Consider the following 22316-nt stretch of genomic DNA (forward strand, 5'->3'; position numbering starts at 1 on the left):
TAACCAGCACATGCCTATGCCAATTTCTTTAACCCCTTGTAAGCCTGTTTTGCCCCACACCGATTAGTATCTCAAGGCAGCATTGTCTCTCCTCCATTTGGGAAAGAAGGGAATGTACAGGTGGACGTTTTTAGGAGGGGACGGTGTGGAAGGGCCTCGGGCACACATCGCTGGTCCCTCCTGGAGCTGACTGGTGCCCGATGTAACAGGAAGCTGCCATTTCTGATGGAAGGAGACGGAAACGTGCGAGGCGCTGGTGGCTCACACCTGGCACCCTAGCTACTCAGAAGGCTGGCGGACGTCTGAGGATCACAGTTCGACGCCAGCCTGGGCAGGAAAGTCCCAAAACACTGCAAGTGCTCCGGGACAGCGCCCAGGAGACCGAGTTCAAGCCCCCCCCCCCCTAAAAACATGCTAAGAAGCGAGGTTACCCCGAGAGGAAGAGGGAGACTCCAAGCTAGAACGGTGCGTGTGTAAGCGATTCGGGCTCGCTGCGGGGGAGGGAAAGGACCACGGGAGCAGAGGATCCGCGGAGTCGAGCCAAGCGAGCCCCAAGGCCTCGCCTTCTCGAGTGGGAGACGCCGCGTCTGTCGGCGCTCCGGGCTGCGCGGGCACGGGGCCGAGGCGGCCTGCGGACCGGACAGCCCACAGCCCGCGGCGAGGCTACGGAGGGCGACCTGCACGCCCGCCCGGCCCGGGAGCCCCGCCTCGCCCCGAGCGCTCCGCGGGCTTCCGGCCGCGCGCCCGGGGGCGGGACTTCCGGTGTGACGTCACCCGCGGCGGCCGGAAGCTGCGCGGCGGGAGGAAACCGGCCGGGGCTGGGACGCCGGCGCGGCCGCGGGGACTCCCGGGAGCCTCGGGCAGGTGAGCTTCGGGGCGTGCCCGCCTCGCCGCGTCTCCCGGGCCGGGAGGGGAGAGGAGTGGGGGGGGGCGTCCGGGCTTCCTCGCGGGGCGGCCCCCGGGCTCCGGAAGGCCTGACGCGCGGCGCCGCCTCCCCGACGGGAAGGCCACGGCGGGGCGGGGCGGGGCGGGCCTTGAGGCGCGGGCTCCGGCGAGGGCCTTCGGCCGCGCCCCCCGCACCCGGCCTCCTGCCCGTCGGCTCGAAGCCCGACTCGCAGCCCCTCGTCCCGCCCCCTTCACCGGGGGTAGTTGCGTGTGCTCCCCACCCGCGTCGTCGCTCCCTGACAGCCACGGCCCGCCGCCCCCCGCGGGTCTGCAGAGTCATCCCCTCCCCCGAGGTGCGAAGAAGCCGCACCCTGAGCGGGGGAGTCCGGTGACTGCCAGCGCACCCCAGTCCCACCGCCCCTGCAGCCCCAAAGGCAAAAACCCCAGGGTCCGGGTGATAACTAAACCTCACCACAGCTCACACTTAAGGGGAGCAGACTGGGGGAGCAGTCGGGGGCCATCCCAGGCCGTGTATCCGGGGCAAGACTTTCCTGGGTCTGCAGTTTGAAGAATGGGCTCTTCCACCTCTAGGGCTTGGGGGCACTGGGTATAAAGTTTCCCCATCATCTACGAAGACACCAGGGTGGTGGTGAGGACAAGATGGCACTACTTAGACCCAGGTTCCACATTTCAAGTTCCCTGAGTAAAAAAATTAACCCTTCAGAAGGGCACCTGTAGCTCACGCCTGTCATCCTCGCTACTCAGGAAGCTGAGATCTGAGAATGATGGTTCAAAGCCAGCCCAGGCAGGAAGGTCTGAGAGACTCTTACTTTCAGTTCGTCAGCAAAATGCCTGAACTGGCAGCATAGATAAGTAGCAGTGCACGGCCTTGAAAATAGCAGGGAAAAAATGAGAGGCCACGTTCAGTCAAGCTCTGGTATAGACACACATTCTTTTACTCTAGATCCAAATTTTTGCCCTGCAGAATTAGATTGTTCACACCTTTAAATTGATGACTGTAAGCAAGCCTCCTGTATCATGTCAACATTTATATGCTTTTATAATATATGAATGAATGTTCGGTAAAACTAGTAATACTATAATTTGGTGGTTTTCATTCTTTTTCAGTTTGGTTTAAGTCAGTTTATCAAGCCTTTTAAGAAGATATTGAGAGGGCTGGGGATATGGCCTAGTGGCAAGAGTGCCTGCCTCGGATACACGAGGCCCTGGGTTCGATTCCCCAGCACCACATATACAGAAAACGGCCAGAAGCGGCGCTGTGGCTCAAGTGGCAGAGTGCTAGCCTTGAGCGGGAAGAAGCCAGGGACAGTGCTCAGGCCCTGAGTCCAAAGCCCAGGACTGGCCAAAAAAAAAAAAAAAGAAAGAAGATATTGAGGAGTGAGATGTAAAAATTAGTATAGCATTTCAAAGTTTATAAAAGAAGTATATGCATTTGCTGGGAATATATGCAGGACTGACCATTGGAAATACCTGTAGTAGGAAAATCTGAGACGCATCTCCAATTAACCACCAGAAATCACAAGTGGTGCTGTGGCTCAAGTGGTAGAGTGCTGGCCTTGAGTGGAAGAGCTCAGGGACAGTACCCAGGCCCAGAGTTCAAACCCCATGACGGTTAAAAAAAAAAAAATAGTGAACTAGTTAGAGTTAAACATTTAGTATATACTTAAAGACCAGAGTATATCTAGAAAGGTAAAATGAGAATGAAAATATGAGACATAAGATTGCTGGGTTCTTCATCAAAATGTGAAGAATGAATTGGTTGCATCACTGACTTACAGAATAATATGTGAAGGTTAAGAAAATTTGAGTGGTGGTGGTACCCACCTGAAGTCCTAGCTACTAGAGAGGCTAAGGCCAGAGGATCATTAAGTCCTGTGCAAAATAGTGAAGAGAGACCTTGCCTGAAATAAATAAATAAAACCAATATTTTAAAATAATCTACATTCTCATCAGTGTGATTTTCCCGCCCTTAGATCTCATGGTTTGGATCTGGATGTCTTATGATGAGTGACACTTCGATGTCTGAGGTCATTGGCCGAAGAGTTGAAGTCAATGGAGAACGAGCAACCGTGCGGTTTTCTGGCGCTATTCCGCCTGTGGCAGGTGAGTAAAGGGATTTGTATGTGTTCGTATTTCCCCCCAAAGCTTCTCATCAACACTTTATAGCATAGATTAGGAGGAAATTGACAACTCTCCTATACCTCCTGTGTGTAGTAGTTTTAGAACAACGGCACTTTATTTGTTTAGTTTTGTTTAGTTATACACTTACCTAAGTACCTAGTGTTCCTATTTTATATTAAGTCAACCTTAATTTTATTTATATATTTATTTATTTTTGGTGCTGGTCCTGGGGATTGAACTCAGGGCCTGAGTGCAGTCCCTAAGCTTTTGTGTTCAAGGCTAGCAGCACTCTGCCACTTGTGCCACAGCTCCACTTTCAGCTTTCTGGTGGTTAATTGAAGATAAAAGTGTCACTAGCTCTCCAACTTCAGCTGGCTTCAAATCATGTTCCTTTGATCTTAGACTCATGAGTAGCATATAGGCATGAGCCACTGGTGCCCAGCTTAAAATTCTAGAGCCAGGCGCCAGTGACTCATGCCTGTAATCCTCGCTACTCAGGAGGCTGAGATCTGAGAATCACAGTTCAAAGCTAGCCCAGGCAGGAAAGGCTGTGAGTCCCTTATCTCCAATAAACAACTCAGATAAGCTGAAAGTGGTACTGTGGCTTAAATGGTATAGCACTAGCCTTAAGCAAAAGAAGCTAAAGACAGTGTGCAGGCCCAGAGTTCCAGCCCAGGACTGGCAAGGGAAAAACAAAAATCTAAGCAAACTTTAACACTTGTCTTTTTGAGGAAATCTACTTACCTACCTCTGTTAATACCCTCCCTTTTCTCCCCCCCTCCTCCCTCTGCCTCTTCTATCCCTCCTTCCCCCCTTCTTTGCTTTCTTTTGATGCTGATCCTTGGGCTTGAACTCAAAGCCTTGTGTTTTTGCTTTCTTTGCTTAAGGCTGGTGCTGTACCACTTGAGCCACGCTTCTATTCTGGCTTTTTGCTGGCTAATTACAGATCAGAGTCTCTTTAGATTTGTCTGCCAGTCTGGCTTCAAACCTTGGTCCTCTTGTGAGTAGCAAGGATTATAAGCATGAACCACTAGTGCTTGGCAGAATCTTCATTTCTACAGTATGAAAGCAGAGAGTGGACTATATCATATATGCATAAGTCTATGTTATAAAAGCTATAAAGGTATAGCACAGTGCCAAGATGTCTTATCACACTGCATACAAATCATATGAACTGTGTTGTGTGTTTTTGGTCCACTGTCAGGCTGACCTGTCAGATTCTGTTCTGTTGGTCAAATGCTGAGTGGTTGAGTGATACCCTTCCTAGCAGAGGATCTGAAGGGCTGCGCCCTGTCAGCAGGAGCAGATGGGAAGCCTTTGATCCCACCAAAGCACAGCTCCAGTTGTCCTCGGGGATGTGCGGAGAGTCAGCTGCCTCCCTGACTAGTTGACCTGCGCTCTGGAGTACAGCCCTGCCGTTGGGAGGCTGGGGGTCATTTCCACTGTTGAATTGTTATGTTACTATAAAGTACCTGTATGCTTAACTATGATTATTATCACATACCCTTTTAAGAGTCTCTACTGATTTGTATCCTACCAGCATGAGTAGCAGTTCCACTATTGTTTTGCATTTTCCAGCCATATTCTTGCCATTTTAGTGGCCAGCTCAGTAATGACTCCTCTGAGCCCTCCCTCGCTATATGGAATCACAGTGTTTTCTCTAGATTGGTGGCCTGCTTCACTTAGCATAATGTCTTCGGGATCTATCCGTGTGTAGTATGCTCAATATGTTGAATTCACTCTTCTTGTTTTCTACCATTGTAGATTTTGTGGGCTTTTTGACCCATACATTCTTTTGTGTTTGCTGATTCAAGTTCCATGTGTAAAATTATCTGGTTTGTTCCCACGACTCTCCTGTCCCAGTGCTGTCTGAATGATGATGTCCATTGCAACTCGCACCTGCTCACAAAGCTATGAAGCGTCCTCTACCGCCTTCGGTTACTCATGTGCCTTTCTTGTTCTGCTAGGACTCTGGTTAGGAGTAGAGTGGGACAATCCTGAGAGAGGAAAACATGATGGGAGCCACGAAGGGACTGTGTACTTTACATGCAGGTAATGTTTCCAAATGCATCACCATGGTCATTCAGTGAGGATCAGACTCAACAGTAGACTAGGAGGGATGGAGGAGGGGAAGCTTGCTTGGCTTGTGGGGTGGTGAAGGTATGCAGTTTGGGTATTCTATAAAAAATTACTTTGATTTGTGACTTTACTGTTGGTCTTTATAGAACTTTATTTTATTTATTTTGCCCGTCATAGGCCTTGAACTGAGGGCCTGGCCACTGTCCCTGAGTTCTTTTTGCTCAAAGCTAGCGCTCTACAACTTTGAGCCACAGCACCACTTCCACCAGTACCTGACTTCTGGTTTTTATTTTTTAAAGAATAAAACTCATTACCAAACTCATGTAATTGTAATGCCTCTGTACATCACCTCTATGATAACAATAAATTATTTTTAAGTGACTATCACCACCAACAACAACAAAAGAATAAAACTCTTGCTAGGTATTGGTGGCTTATGCCTATAAACCTGGCTATTCAGAAGGCTGAGATCTGAGTGGATCGTGGTTCAATTGGAGATAATCTCACAGACTTTCCTGCCCCAGCTGGCTTTGGACCATGATCCTCAGATCTCAGCCTCCTGAGTAGCTAGGATTCGAGGCGTGAGCCACCAGCACCCAGCACATTTTTATAGTTTTTAAGTTGGTGTAAATGCAAACCTTAGCGATTGATTCACAACTTATAATTGACTGAGTAAATAATGGTTCATTGGAATTAAGAGTCTCACGGGGACTTTTCTGCCCAGGCTGGCTTTGAATAGCAATCCTCAGATCTCAGCCTTCTGAGTAGCTAGGAATACAGGCGTGAGCCACTGGTGCCTAGTGAAACAGGCCTTTTGTTTTGTGTTTTTTGTTTTGTTTTGGGGTTTTTTTGGCCAGTCCTGGGCCTTGGACTCAGGGCCTGAGCACTGTCCCTGGCTTCTGTTTGCTCAAGGCTAGCACTCTGCCACTTGAGCCACAGCGCCCCTTCTGGCCATTTTCTGTATATGTGGTGCTGGGGAATTGAACCCAGGGCCTCATGTATACGAGGCAAGTTGCCACTAGGCCATATGCCCAGCCCCGTAACAGGCCTTTTGTTGGCTTACAATTCTATATGGGTAGGTAATGTCTATGAGTTCCATCTCGGGGTATTTACTCCTCAGCCCACGTGGGAACGGTGAGGATGACAGACTTGAGGAGACCTGGTCTCTAGAGCATAGGACTTTGACTTGTCTGCTAGGATGAACCGTGTGTGCCCTGAGTTGGAACACGACTGTAACTAGTACAGATTTCATCATCGTAGATAGAGCGTCAAAGCAGGTGCAAAGCAGATTGAGACATGCATGTGCCACTAAGTTGGTTCACACGTCACTGGCATAGCAGGTGCACCACTTCCCTAGTCGTCTTTCTTCTCTCTTAAGAAATTCTTTGGAGTCTTCTGAAATTTCATGAGCTTCATAATAATAAGATAGTATCAGTCTGTCAAAGTAGAAAGAAACTTTATGATTCCTGACTTCAGTAAACATTTTTTTTTAATGTGTGACCCTTTTTTAATGAGGCCAACTCAATTAAAAATTGTCTTACCCTTGCTGGATGCTAATTCTAGCTACGTAAGAGACTGCGATCTGAGGATTCAGTTTGAAGCCAGCCCAGGCAAAAAAGGTCTGTGAGGCCTGTTATCTCCAATTAGCCACCAAAAAGCTGGAAGTGGCACTGTAGCTCAAGAAATAGAGCATCAGCCTTGAGCAAAAAGGTGAAGGCACAATACCCAGGCCCTGAGTTTAATCCCCAATACTGGCACACATGTGCGCATACACACGCACGCACGCACGCACGTGCGCGCGCAAATTGTCCCATCTTGAATATTCTTTCTTTCCTTTTCTCTATTATATGCTATCACTCAGGACCTCACACTTGTTTGGCTTTTACTCAAAACTGGTGCTCTACCATTTGAGCCACACCTCCAGTCCAGACTTCTGTACCAGGCTGGCATTAAACTGAGATCCTCAGATCTCAGCCTTCTGAGTTGATAGTATACGCGTGAGGCACCAGTGTCTGTCTGTTTTCTTGTAGTTGTTGTTATTAGTACAAGTGCTTGAACTCAGCCTCAGGCCTGTTTAGCTTGTTACTGTGACTGGCTCTCTACCAGTTGAGAGCCACAGCTGTAGTCCTTTTTGTTCTTGAGAGAGAGAAAATTGCTTTGTTAGCCCAGACTGGCTCCAAACTCACAATCCTTCTCCTCGTATCATGGAGTTTTTGGGGTTTTTTTGTTGTTGGTTTTTTTTGCCAGTCCTGGGGCTTGGACTCAGGGCCTGAGCACTGTCCCTGGCTTCCTTTTTTGCTCAAGGCTAGCACTCTGCCACTTGAGCCATAGTGCCACTTCCAGCCCTTTTCTGTATATGTGGTGCTGGGGAATTGAACCCAGGGCTTCATGTATACGAGGCAAGCACTCTTGCCACTAGGCCATATCCCCAGCCCCTATCATGGAGTTTTTATGCTCTGAAATAGGTGGCAGAATAGTATATTTTGCTGTGTTTTGTTTCTGGCACAAGGCCTTGCACTTGCTAAGCAAGTACTCTACCATTTGCGTCATACGCTCAACCCTTTTGGTTGCAGTTTGTTTTTGAGCTAGAGTCTCACTAGCTTTTCCCTGATTAGCTATGCTCTAGGGTTCCTCCTGCCTCTGCCCCCTAAGTAGCTGAGTTGCAAGCATTACCACAATACCTGGGCTCTGTGTTATGTTTTAAATAGGGAAAATCTTGGGTGAAAAGTGGCCACATCCTAATAGAACTAAGATTCCATCTTTTCAGAAGTTTGGCTTCATATTAGGTAGCTGAGGTTGTACTAATCATATAACAACAGTGCAGCCATGGGTTCTGATATGTAAATCTTTTTTTCCTTTCTTTGTTTTTTGCCAGTCCTGGGGCTTGAACTCAGGACCTGGGCACTGTTCCTGAGCTGCTTTTGCTCAAGGCTACAAAACATAAATTTTTTTACAAGGTGTTGTGCAAAGAGGGTGCAGTTACATAGTAGGGCAGTGTGTACATTTCTTGTGATATCTTACGACCTGTTTTTCCATGCCTTGTCTAGGTCAGGTAGACACATATGCAATATACAATGTATCAAGAACATATACAGTGTTCACAGACTTGGTCTCTACTGTCTCTCCGTCTCCCTTTGTTAACAGTCATATATCAGGGAGATCTGATGCCCCTTTGTTTTCTGTGTTCTAGGCTTGTCTCACTCAACATTATTTGTTCGAGTTCTGACCATTTCCCTGCGAATAACAGTATTTCACCATTCCTAATCGCTATGTAGTATTCCATTGTGTATAAGTACCATAGTTTTTGGATCCATTCATCTGTGGAGGGGCATCTGGGTTGTTTCCATATTTTGGCTATTGTGAATTGTGCCGTGATAAACATGGAAGTACAAATGTCTTTTTGATATCTTAGGTTTTGCTGTTTAGGATAGATGCCTAGGAGTGGTATGGCTGGGTCATAGGGTAGGTCTATATTGAGCTTTTTGAGAAACCTCCATACTGTTCTCCAAAGTGGTTGTACTAATTTGCACTCCCACCAACAATGGAGAAGGGTTCCTCTTTCCCCACAGCCCCTCCAGCATTTGTTGTTTCCTGAGTTCAGAGTATAGGCCATTCTAACTGGGGTGAGGTGGTATCTCAGGGTTGTTTTTATTTGCATTTCCTTTACTAGCAGGGATGTTGATCATTTCCTCATGTGTTTCTTTGCCATTTTTATATCTTCTCTTGTGAAGTCTCTCTTTAGCTCTTTTGCCCATTTCCTAATAGGTTTATTGGGCTTGGAGGGGCTTAGTTTTTTGAGTTCTCTGTAGATGACCGATATCAGGCCTTTGTCTGTTGCTGTGCTGGTAAATATCCTTTCCCATATCGTTGGCTGTCTTTCTATTTTGGTGGCTATGTCCTTAGCTGTGCAGAAACTTTTTAATTTGTAGTAGTCCCATTTGTCCAGTCTTTCCCCTATTTGTTGTACCCCTGGGACTCTATTCAGGAAGTTCCTTCCTGTGCCTATAAGTTCTATTGTCTTTCCTACTCTGTCCTTCAGTAGTTTCAAGGATTCAGGTCTGATGTTGAGGTCCTTTATCCATTTTGAGTTGATCTTGGTACATGGTGATAGGCTTGGGTCTACTTTGAGTTTTCTGCATATGGCTACCCAGTTCTCCCAGCACCAGTAGTTGAAGAGGCTATGTTTATTCCATTGTATGTCTTTAGCTCCTTTGTCGAATATCAGTTGGCTGTAAGAGTGCGGTTTTATTTCTGGGTCTTCAATTCTAATCCACTGGTCTTCCGATCTGTTTTTATACCAATACCATGCTGTTTGTTATGATGTGTGCCATGTTTCTGTATTGTTTCCAGTTCTGTGGGAAATACTTTTATTAACTAACGCTGTATATTTTAATCTTGAGCACAGTAGTACTCTCATGAATCTACTATTGTTTCCTCTAATGTGAATTAGTCATTCCATATTTCTTGTCTGTTTAAAAAGATTTCCCGTATTTGTGTAAGCTCATAACCCTAATGACTAATTATACTAATTACACATTTTTCTCTAGTGTATTACTTTCACTTGTGTGCTGATTTTTCTGTCTGTGTGTGTGTGTGCGCGCGCTGTCCTGGGGCTTGAGCTCAGGGGCTAAGCATTGCCCCTGAGCTGCTTTTGCTCAAAGCTAGCTCTCTACCACTTGAGCCACAGCTGCACTTTGGCTTTTTGTGGCTACTTAGAGAGGAGAGTCTCTTGGACTTCTGCTCAGATTGGCTTTTCCTTCCGGTTTGGAAGCTGTCAGAACGTTGCAGTTTTGGCCCTGTCTTGCTAGCGAGACAATATTCCTGTGTTAATTTCTTTTGCAGGCACCCAACAGGAGGATCCTTCATTCGTCCAAACAAGGCAAATTTTGGAGTGGACTTTCTCACGGCAGTTAAGAAGCGCTACATGCTAGAAGAGGAGCCAGAGGAGGATGAGAGAGAGCAGGTGGTTCGAATTGGAAGTAAAGCTGTGGAAACAGTTGGTTTTGACTCTGTCTTAAGGCAGCAGAGGTAAGTGGAGCTGACACTAGCAGACTACACACAGATGCTTGAGGTTTAGTTCTACCCTAGCTTGTTTTTACACAATGACTTGAGAAAATGGAGCTGCTGCTCAAGTGGTAGAGTGCCAGTTTTGAGCAAAAAAGCCAAGCAAGAACACAAAGCCCTGAGTTGTACCAAAAACATGAAAAAATAAATCATTTTCTAAGCCAGGCATTGGTGGCTCACGCATGTAATCCTAGCTACTCAGGAGGATGAGATCTTACAGTTACAGTTCAAAGCCAGCCCACAAAGGAAAGTCCATGAGACTCTTATCTCCAATTAAGCATCCAAAAATCAAAAGTGGTGCTGTGGCTCAAAGTACTAGCGCTCTAGCTTTGAGCAGAAGACCTCGGGGAGCATGCGCAGCCCTCAAGTCCAATCCCCACACTAACAAGAGATAAAGTTCTTTTTTTTTTTTTTTTTTGGCCAGTCCTGGGCCTTGGACTCAGGGCCTGAGCACTGTCCCTGGCTTCTTTTTGCTCAAGGCTAGCACTCTGCCACTTGAGCCACAGCGCCACTTCTGGCTGTTTTCTATATATGTGGTGCTGGGGAATTGAACCCAGGGCCTCATGTATACGAGACAAGCACTCTTGCCACTAGGCCATATCCCCAGCCCCGAGATAAAGTTCTTCTGCACCGTAACTTGAGATCTGAGAAACCCCGGAGTGGGTTAGTGATAGCTACATATTAGCACGGGGCTGGCCGGACTTTCTACACTGGATCCGAACATTCATTGACTTGCCCATTATTAATATTTTCACCACATTGTAACAGAGGCCATTGCTCCCTTTTGTGTTGAATGGTGACATGTCCCGCTTTGTGCCAGGAAGAGGGGCAGGCACCAATCAGCAGGCCATGGTTTTGCCCTCTGGCGGCCGGGAGATTTAGGACCCTTGGCATTCTGGGCTCCATCCTAGACCCACTGATGCAGAAGTTCAGTGCTGGTGCTCCAGGAGTCTGCTCTCAGTCAGTGCCTTGTGTGGCAGGAGCTTTTCCTGGAGGAAGGGCTGGGTTTAAAGGGTCTGAGGGTCGCGTCCACTCTGTTTTCACGCAGACAGCTGAGCAGGCGACGGGACGTTTCTCTGAGCAAATGTGCGGTGAGCAGCGCTGGTGAGAAAGGGAGGATCGGCGAAGCGTGTCCTAGTATCCTTTTCATGGAGCTTCCTGCTGCCCTGAGCGGCTGGGGCTGCAACCCAGGTAAACTAGTGACCGGGTGAGGCATGCAGTGGAAGTTTCTAGGTGGGGCTCACAGGGGAGCATCCAGCCGGGAACAGGCTACCAAAGCCTGTCTGCCTGTACTCATAATTTTATCTGACCCCTACTGAGACATCCCTACAGCCCTCGGCAGGAAATAAAGGTTCCTCACAACACAAGCCTGCTTTGGGGGCTCAGCTGCGTCAGGCCTGTGAGGAGCAGAGGGCACACAAAGCCAGCCATGGCCCTGGACACCCCCAGACCACCCCACCACCTGCCTGCCTGAGGAAGGCCCGCCCTGTCCCTCCCTGTGGACACGTGCTGTCCCTGCTTCTCTAGGCGTTTCCCTGTGGCTTCTGTGCCGCAGGTAACAAGGTGGGCGTGGGAAAGAGCCCTGGCGGGCGGCCGCGCACAGGGCAGCGTCACCTGCACGAGGCGGTGCGCATGGGGAGCTTCGTGCGGCCCGCCCGCCCGCGCTGGCTTTGAACCGTGACCCCTCTCCCGTGTCAGCCCCCGATAGCCAGCCCCCAACGCACCACCAGGTTTGGTTGTTTTGAATGAACAGTGGGGTAACTGGTGGTTTTTCCAGTACTAGGGACGTAACCCAGGCGAGCTCTCTCCCACTGAGCCGCGCCCCCGCCCAACAACTGGACGGCTGAAAAGATCAAGTAGAATGTGTTCACGAAACGCGGAAATAAAGTAAAAAGCTTAAAGTCCCACACAGGACAGGCACCAAAACAACAAGTCCCATGCTCCAGAATGAAGAGGCAGTTACCTACCTTCCTGTCTTCCGTGAACGGTTTCGAGTCTTTTCTTAACCTGTGCTCTTAGACATTAGGGAAGTGGATTTGTCTCAGAACCTGCTGGCGTCCTGGGCTGACGTGGTCCGCATTGCGGAGGAGCTGGCGCACCTGGAGGTGCTGAACCTCAGGTGTGGCCTCGGCCGCCTGCCCCACACAGACGGGGTGGCCGCCGTGCTTCCTCCACGTCTCCGGGGGGTGGGGGGTGGAGGGGGGGCCCCGGCCCACCGCGCCGCCAGGCGGGTTTCCACTGTGGACCAAGCGCAGAGCCGGTGCTCGGAGGGCCGCACGCTGGGAGTGCCTTGGCATGGGGCGCGCTTGTCCCCCGGCAGGGAGAAGACCCGTGGCATCTTGACAGAGGGCCTGTTTCCTGTGAGCCTGACAGGGACCCACCCGTGGGACCCTGGCAGGGGCGTGGTGCGCAGTCCAGGAGAAGATACACAGCGACAGTGCTGGGTTATCTGGGAGCATTCAGCTGCTTTGCGAATTAGTTTCATTGGGATACTTTTAATTCAGATTCCATACGGATTTCCTTTTGCCTGCTTTGCTAATGTCAGTTTCTCGGGCTTTTCTGAACGTGTGTGTGTGCGCGTGCATGTGTGTGCCCTGGTCCTCGGGCTTCGGCACTGTCCCCGAGCTTTTCTGCTCAAGGCTAGTTCGTGCTCTACCCCTTGAGCCGCAGCTCCACTTGCAGCTATTTCAGACTTCCATATCCATGCCCAGGCTAGCTTTGAACTACAATCCTCAGATCTTGGCCTCCTAAGGAGCTAGGAGTACAGCGTCCAGACCTTCCTGGGCATCTATTTAGTCTCAGAATGTAACTTTCCAGTGGCTCAGCTCGACTCTTCCCTTTCTTTTTTGTGTGGTGCTGGGATGGAACCCAGAAACTCAGGCTGCCGGGCGAGTGCTGCCCCCCCCCCCCAGCTCCATGCTTTTCTCTGTCTCTTTGTCTCACGACGTAGCCCAGGCTGGCCCCGTGCTGGGTTTACAGCCCTGCGCACCACCCCGGCTCCCCTTTCATTCTTGAGCCAGTTCTGCACATACTTGCTGTGGCAGTCATCAGAGCTAAATGAACGTGGCCCCACACAGAGCTGATGTGCATCGCGGGTGCTGGTGTGTGCTTGTTGGAAATGGAGGCTAATGTTTTTCAGTGGAATTTCAAAGTGACTGTGAAGATTGAATCTTTCTGTAGTGAGGCTCTCGAGAGAACTTGAGGGTCCCATTCTTTCATCCACATGAAGAGCACCAGGGTCAACTCTACTCAGGGAGGTAGAATTGTAGCCCACAATCCAGCTATCAGGGAGATGCTTGGTGCTGAGGTTCCACCTCGCAGTGTCCGGAGCTGTACACAGCCAGGTCCGTGCCTGAGCCTCACACGGGTCTAGCACGGGAGGCCCCTACACCACGGCGGCTGCTGGACAGTACCGACCCAGTGTTACAGATGAGGTCACAGAAGAGGATGGGGCCCAGGGTCTGGCACAGGCCAGGCCCACCTCTGCCACCGAGGCCCTCCCCAGCCCTCGGGTCACCCTGTAAGGGGGGAACACGCCAAACCCCTCACAGGGAATCCCGTGCTTGCCCCCGTGCTGTCTGTGCTGACTCCAGTGGCGTAATAAGCGCCTCCTTTCTTTCTTTCACAGTGAAAACAAGCTGCAGTTCCCCTCGGACTCATTGTCTCTAACCGGAACATTTTCTACACTGAAGGTTTTAGTCCTGAATCAAACAGGAATAACGTGGGCTGAGGTAATCACGTTTCTTTGGTTTATTAGTTTAAATCAATTTAGTTTATTGAGGAATTAAAGGATAACTGCGGTCTCATTTGACTCTCTATTATCCAAACAATATTCCTTGGCCTGCTTTCTAGCAAGGAGTTAAGTAGATTGGGGTGGGGGGGCCAGGATTAGGATCTCAGCTCAGGGCCTCGTGCTTGCTGGACAGGTGCTCTGCCCCTGGGGACGGCCGCAGCCCTGAGTGGGGCAAAGTGTCGCAGAGCCCACGCTCCTCACTGCTCTCCCTGGCCGGCTGGATTTCTTGTGGCGTCTTGAATGAAACAGGTGCAGAGGGGAAAGGCGGGGCGTCAGCTGCCGGTGGCCCCTAGCACCGCCACGTCAGTGTCCTCAGGGTGGTGTGAAGGCCAGCCCTTGGCACCCTTCGCTTCCTGCCTGCCCGCCGGGCTCCTGTGCACTTCCTCCAGCACCTCCTCTGACATGCGGCCAGAGCGCGCCCTCAAACTAAATACCAGGGCTATGCTTCCAAGCCGGGCGCCACGCTGCTCAGAAGGCTGAGATCCCCAGGACTCCATCTCTAACCACCCAAGTGCTGCGCTGGAGGGGTGGCTCAAGCAGGTGTCAGACCCTAGTGTCGGCCAAAAAAAAACCGCGCGTGTTCCCTTTACCGTTGCTCCATCACCGTTTGGTCTAAACAGCCTCTTGGACGTGTCCCCAAGGCACTTTATTCTTTTTTTTGCCAGTCCTGGGCCTTGGACTCAGGGCCTGAGCACTGTCCCTGGCTTCTTCCCGCTCAAGGCTAGCACTCCGCCACTTGAGCCACAGCGCCGCTTCTGGCTGTTTTCTGTATATGTGGTGCTGGGGAATCGAACCTAGGGCCTCGTGTATCCGAGGCAGGCACTCTTGCCACTAGGCTATATCCCCAGCCCCGAGGCACTTTATTCTGAACCGGTGACCAAGGGACCCAAGGCCCGCAGTGAGGACAGGGCCGGCGGCAGGGACATTCACCCTGAGCTCCATTTCCTCTCCAGGTGCTCCGCTGTGCCCGCGAGTGGCCCGTCCTCCAGGAACTGTACCTAGCCTCCAACAGTATTTGCATCTCAGAAAGGTGACGGGGTTACTTCCATGATGGGGGCCACAGCTCTGGTTAGACCTAAAGCTAGCTGGCTTCTGGGAGGATGGGCCCTGTGCTCACCAGAGTCAGACGCGCCCAGAGCCGCTAGTGAAGGAAACGGGGGAGAGAGGAACCTGAAGATGAGTGGCTAAAGTTTTCATTTTATTACTTTTGCATAAACATTTGACTTCTGTTTCTGAACGGAAGTCCGTTGCTCTACCACCAAACATGTAAGTGTGTTCTCTAAAATGAATTAAGTGTGTTGCCTCCTCTGTTCTTATTTAATACCAATTAACTTGCTAGGAAGTCAAATTAATTAGCTCTTATGGCGCAGAACGGTTTTATTGCATAGGTGAATGCAGGCATTTTTCTAACTTGGCATGCCGTTATTAAGAAGGAATGCTAGTGGGTCTGCCTATCGATGCAGGGAACCGGAAGTGGGCTGAAGCCTTGAACAACTGAAATTAATTCCCCACAGGCCGGCCGACGTACTGCAGACAGTGACGCTGCTAGACCTTTCCTCCAATCCGAGTATCGATGAGAACCAGCTGTTCCTCATAGCACATCTGCCCAGGTAACTGATGCCATTCCTCAACTGAGTGATGCCCTTCGGAGAAGTTTTGAAGTTGACCTATACAGTGTGGGCTTACTACATAATTTGCAGCACGGGGGCTTGGCAAGCTTAGGGCCCGCGAGCTGCTGAGCCCTCACAAGACAGGGGGCTTCAGACTGGGACTGGGACACCGTGCCGGGCCTGCCTCTGCGCTGCCACGGGGTGGAACCCCAAGACTACCAAAGCTCGTGCCCCACATTTATGTTGTTCTGTGTAATCAAATTTAACACTTTTGCTTTCAGATTAGAACAGTTAATCCTTTCCAACGTTGGATTGTCATCTTTACATTTTCCGGATGCTGGGATTGGTATGAAGATCAGGTCACTCCCCCCTTCTGTGCTGGAACTGTTTCACTCCCGCAGTGTATGTAACTTGTTTTTCTAGGGGGCAAAACGTCGATGTTCCCAGCCTTGCAGTACCTGGTGCTCAATGACAATCAGATAGCCCAGGTAAGCCCTGCCTCGGGACCCGCGAGCTTGTCCCTTTCCTTTGCGGGAGCTGCTTCCTCTAACTCCAGAGTGGAAGTGGTTGTGCAAGAAGTCAGCTTGCAGCAGTGCCATTCCTGGGAGTGGCGAGCCAAGTCTTTCTTCCTGGTGGGGTGCTGGGTGGGAAGCCGGGTCTCCCTTTGCAGCTGGGGACTTGGGCTGTCCTGCAGCTCAGGAACCTGACGCGTTTTCCTTTGCTTTGCCCTTGTGGGGCTTCAGTGGTCGTTTGTCAATGAGCTCGAGAAGCTGCGGCGCCTGCACACTCTGTCCTGCATCAGAAACCCCTTGACTCAAGGAGGCAAAGAGGCGCAGACCACACGGCAGTTCATCATTGCCAGACTTGGTCAGCTGCAGACCCTGAACAAATGTCAGGTGAGCGCTCTTGGGAGCGGGTCTTGCTCTCCTCCAGAGCATCGGAGTCCCTCCTGGCGAGCAGGCCTCCCACGCTGCTGGGGTCACGACTGTGACCACCACTCACATTAGCGAGCGAGGTGGTGGTGCACTCGCTGTTGGTCTGCGCTGGCCCCAAACCACGGTCCCGTCGCTCTCTGCTTCCTAAGCAGCTACGACTGCAGCCGTGAGGCTTTTCCAGACTAGAAAACAGGAGTGAGAGCTGCCAAGTGCTGGTGGGTGCTGCGGAAGCAGCAGGTGCCTCGCTCGGAGGGTGAAACAGTAGCCTATGTGCTCTGCAAACGGGTCCTTCCTGGCCCTGAAGGATTAAATACGGCAGTGCCACAAAGACTTCTCCCCGCCACCCAGACAGGAGGGCATCTTGTGGGGACAGAGAACAACTCCCCTTAGGAATGGGAAGGCCGTGCCTGGCCGGTGCTGTGGTTCTCGTCGGCCTCCTGGCCCCCAGATCATGGCCTTGAGATCCCGCATCACCCGGAAATGCTCCGTGGACAGGCGCCGGTGTGGTGACCGCCCCCTGGATTGCTCTGCGCATGGGCGGCAGATGACGGACAGGGCACAACACACCGTGGCTTGTTAGAAAAAAGCTGCTTCCCAGACTTGTTTTTCTGTCCCGGGAACACAGATCCTCCCAGAGGAAAGGCGTGGGGCGGAGCTGGATTACCTCAAGGCTTTTGGGCAGGCGTGGAAAAAGGCTGGCGGACACCAGGATGCAGACAAAAACAGACCAGACCAAGAATTTCTCGCGGCCCATCCTCGCTACCAGCTCCTCTGTGACAGTACGTCCACGTGGCCTGCCCGCGGGGCCGCCCCTTCCTCCCGGTACTCACCTCAGCTGCGGGGTTCCACTTGGGGCGAGGGGCGGGGGAGCGCTCACCGTGTGGGGCGCCTCCTCGCCTGCAGCCGGCTTCCCCGGGCTTTGCAGCGCAGGATTCTCCCGTCCCCGACCCTGTTCTGACTTCACTGTTCCCCGGCCGCCTCTGTGCGGAGCTTCCTCGCGCAAGCTCCAGCAGACCTGCTGCGGGCGGAGGAAGGAAGGCCGCCTGCGGGGGCTGCGCTCGCCGCGTGGGGCGAACCCTGCACCACACGGGGTTGGGAAGCAAGGGTCTCAGGCAGCAGCCTGCATGTCAGCGTCTCGTGGCTGAGTCCCAGAGGACAGAAGCAGATACTTGGGGTACACAGTGCCCCCGTCCCCGGTGCCCCTTCTCTACAGCCCCGACCCACAAATGTGACAGGAAGGAGGGCAGGCATGAAAGCGTGGTGCCGTTCACAGCACGCCCTAGCGTGGCCCCGTGGGGAAGGAAGTCTCTGCTCCGCGCAGCCGCACTGCCCGGGCCGCTCCTCAGCAGCGCGCAGGCGCAGCCGCACGAGGGGCCGCGGTGCAAAGGTGGAAAGCAAGCCCGTGTTCATGTCCCGTCTTCTGTGAAGTGTCGTGGAAAGTGCCCGCTCACTGCCTCGCACAGGGAGTGATGTAGTGTGGGCGTGGAAAGCAGGCCTGCGGCGGTCCGGGGCGGCAGTCTCGATGGGTCCCCCAGGTGCGATGTGGGCGCCGGGCGCGTCTCTGGGGCAGCTGTGGACGGGGGAGCAGCCTGGCGCTCACCGGAGGCTCGACTGGCCAGAGGCGTCCTGACTGCCGCCCAAGGGAAGGAAGGGGATCTCGTTCCCTACGCCGAGCCCGAGGAAACCTTGGGTCCGCGGATCTGCGAGCACCTTGCTTTGCTTGCTTTGCTTGCTGGCTGAAGGGGGAGCGCACGGCGGGGTGCACAGCCCCGGCAGAGGACTGCCAAGGGCAGCGGGGCACAGTAGCTGTGGCCGGGCCTGTGCCGGCAAAGAAGGTGCCCTGGACCTGGACCCATGCGCCGCTCTTCCCCCTGGGGGCTCTGGTCATCACCCCCCCCCCCGTTCTCTCTTCTGAACTCTAGAATACGGCGCGCCTGAAGATGGGGAAGTCAGCGTACAACAGCCGTTCATGCTCAAGAACCAGCTACTCAGTAAGAACCCAGACGCGCAGACGGCGTGTGCGTTCCCACGCGTGTGCTCATGCACCCGGCTCTGGAGGAGGGTGGTGGAGAAATGACCAACTGTTCGGTATATGGAAAACTCTCGTAACTCCCATGCTAAACTCGTATAATGGTGTCAGCAATGCTGGAAGTGCACGAGTAGTGAACTGCACTAATCTTCTGAGACCGAGCCACACTGAGGGCACACTCACAAAACAGGAAAACCACACAGTGTGGTCCTGGTGGCTCTGTCAGTCATGGGACTTGAACTCAGAGCTTACAGACGCTGCCCCTGAGCTCAAGGCTACTTACTGCTCCACCACTTTGAGCCATAGCTCCATTTCGCTTGGGAGCTTTCCCGCCCAGTCTGGCTTTGAACCGCTGTCCTCAGATCTCCAGCCTCCTGAGCAGCTGGGATTGCGGCATATGCTACCAGCACCAAGTTATAAACTTCTAAGTTGTGTTTTGAGACAGTCTCGCAGTGTAACCCAGACTGGCCTCAAAACACACACACACCCCCATGCTGGAAGTGGCAATAGGATTTAACTTCCTGAAGAGTGGTCTACAGCTTGAGCCAGGTTGTCCTGAGCAGCTGCGCCCCCTCCTTGCTGGGGCGGGGGCCAAGCTTGCACGTCAAGTGTGCGTTCCGCGCGGTGCCCGCTCCCAGCCCTGCACGCTCACCTGAAGGCCTCACTTACTGCAGTAGGCATCAACTCATCTTTTTTTTCTTAAAGCACTGAAGATAAAATATCCAAGTCAGCTTGAACAGAAAGTTCTGGAGAAACAACTGCCAGGTAAGAAGAATGAACCCTCCTCACAGACGTGGGTCCCAAGCCTAGGTACGAGTCGCTGGAACTGAAGCATTAATTCCTATTGAAAATTGTGGCTCTCAGAGCTCACTGGTGTCCACTGCCCCTCGTCAGTTCTGACTGCCACTTCCTAGCCCCCCACAAGCTCAGCTCCCCCAGGGAGGACCTGGTCACCTTAACTAGAAAAATGTACATCAAATTGGGAGGCCCACCCAACATGTGATTATGGAGGGCCGTGTCCAAGTCCCTTGCAGGTTGCCAACTGGGGGGCTTACGCAAAGACTGTGACCCTCTCTGGGGTCTATCCAGTGTCTCACCCCAAACTTGAGTGAACTGACTAGTAAGCCGGGGGACATGGTGACTTCCTGTATTCACTTCCCACTCTGTCCTACCAGGGTCAGAATCTGAACCAATAACTATGCCACATTAATGTACACAAATATGCTCTAAAATGAAGAGAGTTAACAAAAAAAAGTCCTGGCTGAAATAAAAACCAGTATGTGGGGCTAGGGCCCTGGGTTCGATTCCCCAGCACCACATATACAGAAAATGGCCAGAGATGGAGCTGTGGCTCAAGTGGCAGAGTGCTAGCCTTGAGCAAAAAGAAGCCAGGGACGGTGCTCAGGCCCTGAATTCAAGGCCCAGGACTGGCAAAAAAAAAAAAAAGTATGCTTTTTACCAAGTCATGTAGTAGTTCCTATGACTGTTTTTTCCCATCGAGGTTAGCATTCACTTTGATCCATGGCGCCACTTCAAGAATCTGGCTTTGAAATCACAATTCTCCTGTCTCAGCCTACTGAATAGCTAGGATTACAGGTCTGAGCCCTAAGCACCCAGCTTGCTATGGAATTTGTAAATGCAGGGCTGAGTGTTTGCCACACCAAGTTCAGGCTTTGGATACCATCCCACCCCAGTGCAGGGCCTGGGGAACCACCTCATAAAATCCAGTTATGCCAGCCATATTTCAGGTGTTCTGACATGCTAGACGGTGTGTTAGAATTACTCACATAATAAATCCATAGATAAACTACAAGACATGCTTCCTCATACAAGCATAGAAAGCAAGCCTGGAAAGAGACTTAACTTTAGGCATGGGTAGATGCGAAGAAATGAACGAATGTTAGGACAGGACGTCATGTCACTGCACAACTGACTCTATACGCAATGGCCATAAGCCAACTGTTGCTGGCACAGATTCGGAACTTGTCATTTCCCACAAAGCTGAGCCCCTCACTCGCCACCCTCCAAGCACGGAGCCATCTGTGTTCACATCCCAGAGCAAACTGCAATGAAATTTCTCCAAGGGCAGTTTTCATTCTAAAATAAACATTTATTTATCACAAGTCCTATAAAAACACAGCTTTTACAAAAATGATTTGATAGAAAAATATCTGACTCCATTGCAGTATTTGTGATACACCACACCATTGCTGTACCTCCAGCTAAAGCTTCGAAGAAACTAATTTTTATAATGAAAATATCCACTACTTACTACAACCCATCTTTGGAAAGACATTCTGGACAGTCCAAGGGATTTGCTCATTGCGTTCCCAGGGCTGCTGGCAGGCAGTCCCCTGTAGTGAGTGTGTGTGTCAGTCACAGGGCAGCTTGTAGCAAGTGGCAGGAGGGTGGGGATGGTGGGAGAAGCTTGGCTCACGCGGTCATCTTACAGAGGGGACGCTAAGGCAGGGAACTGGCTTACGGAGGAAGCTCAGTGAGTCCCCTCTCCTTGGCTCCATTTTGCTGAGCCTTGTTTGCTCAGATTAAGAAATGCGCAAGGCTGCTGAAATGGGGCACACACTCCTCCATGCCACTGGAGTCAGATGTTGGCTCCCTTCCAAAGGACACACAAGGTGGGAGAGACTCGGCCTTCCCTACTTACTTCTGACCTGAACAAACGTAGACAGTCATCACTACCCTGCAGGGTCCTCACGGGGGCTGCTTAACGGGAACTGTCTTACTTTTCCCTTGACAGACTCCATGACAATCCAGAAGGTGAAGGGACTGTTCTCACGGCTTCTCAAAGTTCCTGTATCAGAAATTCTGTTGTCCTATGAGAGTCTCAAAGTAAGTTCCCAGCGACAGGTCCCCTACAGTAAGACCTTCAAACTTCTGGGGTACCTGTGGGACCCGCAGGGCAGGGGTGCAGCGCATACAACATGCCTTGTCAGGGCTTTCTTACTCACATCCGCTTGGTTCTCACTTTAGATGCCGGGCATCGAAATCGAACTACCTAATGACCTACAGTCACTACAGTTTCATTCCGTGGAAAACGGAGATTGTCTATTAGTGCGATGGTAACGACCAGAGATGGACTGACAGGCCCACTGGAAAAAACGAAAAACATTTCTAGGCTTGTATATAGAATAGTAATAATAAAGGCTTTGAGTACCGATGACTTTCTGATCTTATATAGCTCATTATGGGAAGATTTAAATGCTAAACAAACTTGCTCATCTTAATGAGTCTGACCATCATAGAATCTTTGGGACTGCTATCTTCTAAGACACTAACACATCTGGCGGGTTAGGGGGGAGACGGGCTCTCCACTGGGTGTGTGACTTCTATTTTTTTAGAGCACTTAAAAAAGAGTCCTACTCCTTGGCTCACAGTTACACCTGAACTTGAGCATGTCCGCTACAGATTACCTGACTCAAACCTACTCACATTCGATCACTTTTAAACCATGATTAGGCAACAATAGGAGGGAAGCCAAAGGACTGACTCCAAGTGTCAGCCATTCAGAAATCTCCTCCGTGGCACTAAACCCTGAGAGGTGTTCTATTCACATTCACAAAAAGTTCCGTGTTCAACACAAGTGCTAACTTAGAGTCTTCAGGCTCTGCGTTAAATGGCAAAAGGAAACTTGGATTTAGCATCTAGTAAAAATGAGCATCTGTAAAACCAAGTCCAGAACGGAGGATTCCATGGGTTCCTTTCCAAGGCCGAGTGGCCCGCTCCGGCGGGCACCAAGTCAGACATCACTTCCAGGAACCTCA

General features: G+C 51.1%; 2 protein-coding genes across 2 annotated transcripts in view; one reads left to right on the plus strand and one right to left on the minus strand.

The window, feature by feature from the left end:
* Nucleotides 1-22316, minus strand: part of B3galnt2 (beta-1,3-N-acetylgalactosaminyltransferase 2) — a 50127-nt gene that overhangs the window by 7466 nt on the left and 20345 nt on the right. The gene's annotated exons all lie outside the window — the stretch shown is intronic.
* On the plus strand, nucleotides 790-21715 carry Tbce (tubulin folding cofactor E). Its single transcript, XM_048367716.1, has 17 exons — nucleotides 790-864; nucleotides 2880-3009; nucleotides 4995-5079; nucleotides 9949-10134; nucleotides 11219-11307; nucleotides 12190-12289; nucleotides 13799-13901; nucleotides 14917-14993; nucleotides 15478-15573; nucleotides 15855-15919; nucleotides 15997-16061; nucleotides 16317-16469; nucleotides 17134-17287; nucleotides 18431-18499; nucleotides 19243-19302; nucleotides 21293-21384; nucleotides 21526-21715. The coding sequence occupies exons 2-17, from the start codon at nucleotides 2907-2909 to the stop codon at nucleotides 21616-21618; spliced, it is 1590 nt and encodes a 529-aa protein (XP_048223673.1). The 5' UTR covers nucleotides 790-864; nucleotides 2880-2906; the 3' UTR covers nucleotides 21619-21715.

Source organism: Perognathus longimembris, chromosome 18 (genome assembly GCF_023159225.1).
Source record: "Perognathus longimembris pacificus isolate PPM17 chromosome 18, ASM2315922v1, whole genome shotgun sequence".
In the NCBI taxonomy this organism is placed as follows: Eukaryota; Metazoa; Chordata; class Mammalia; order Rodentia; family Heteromyidae; genus Perognathus; species Perognathus longimembris.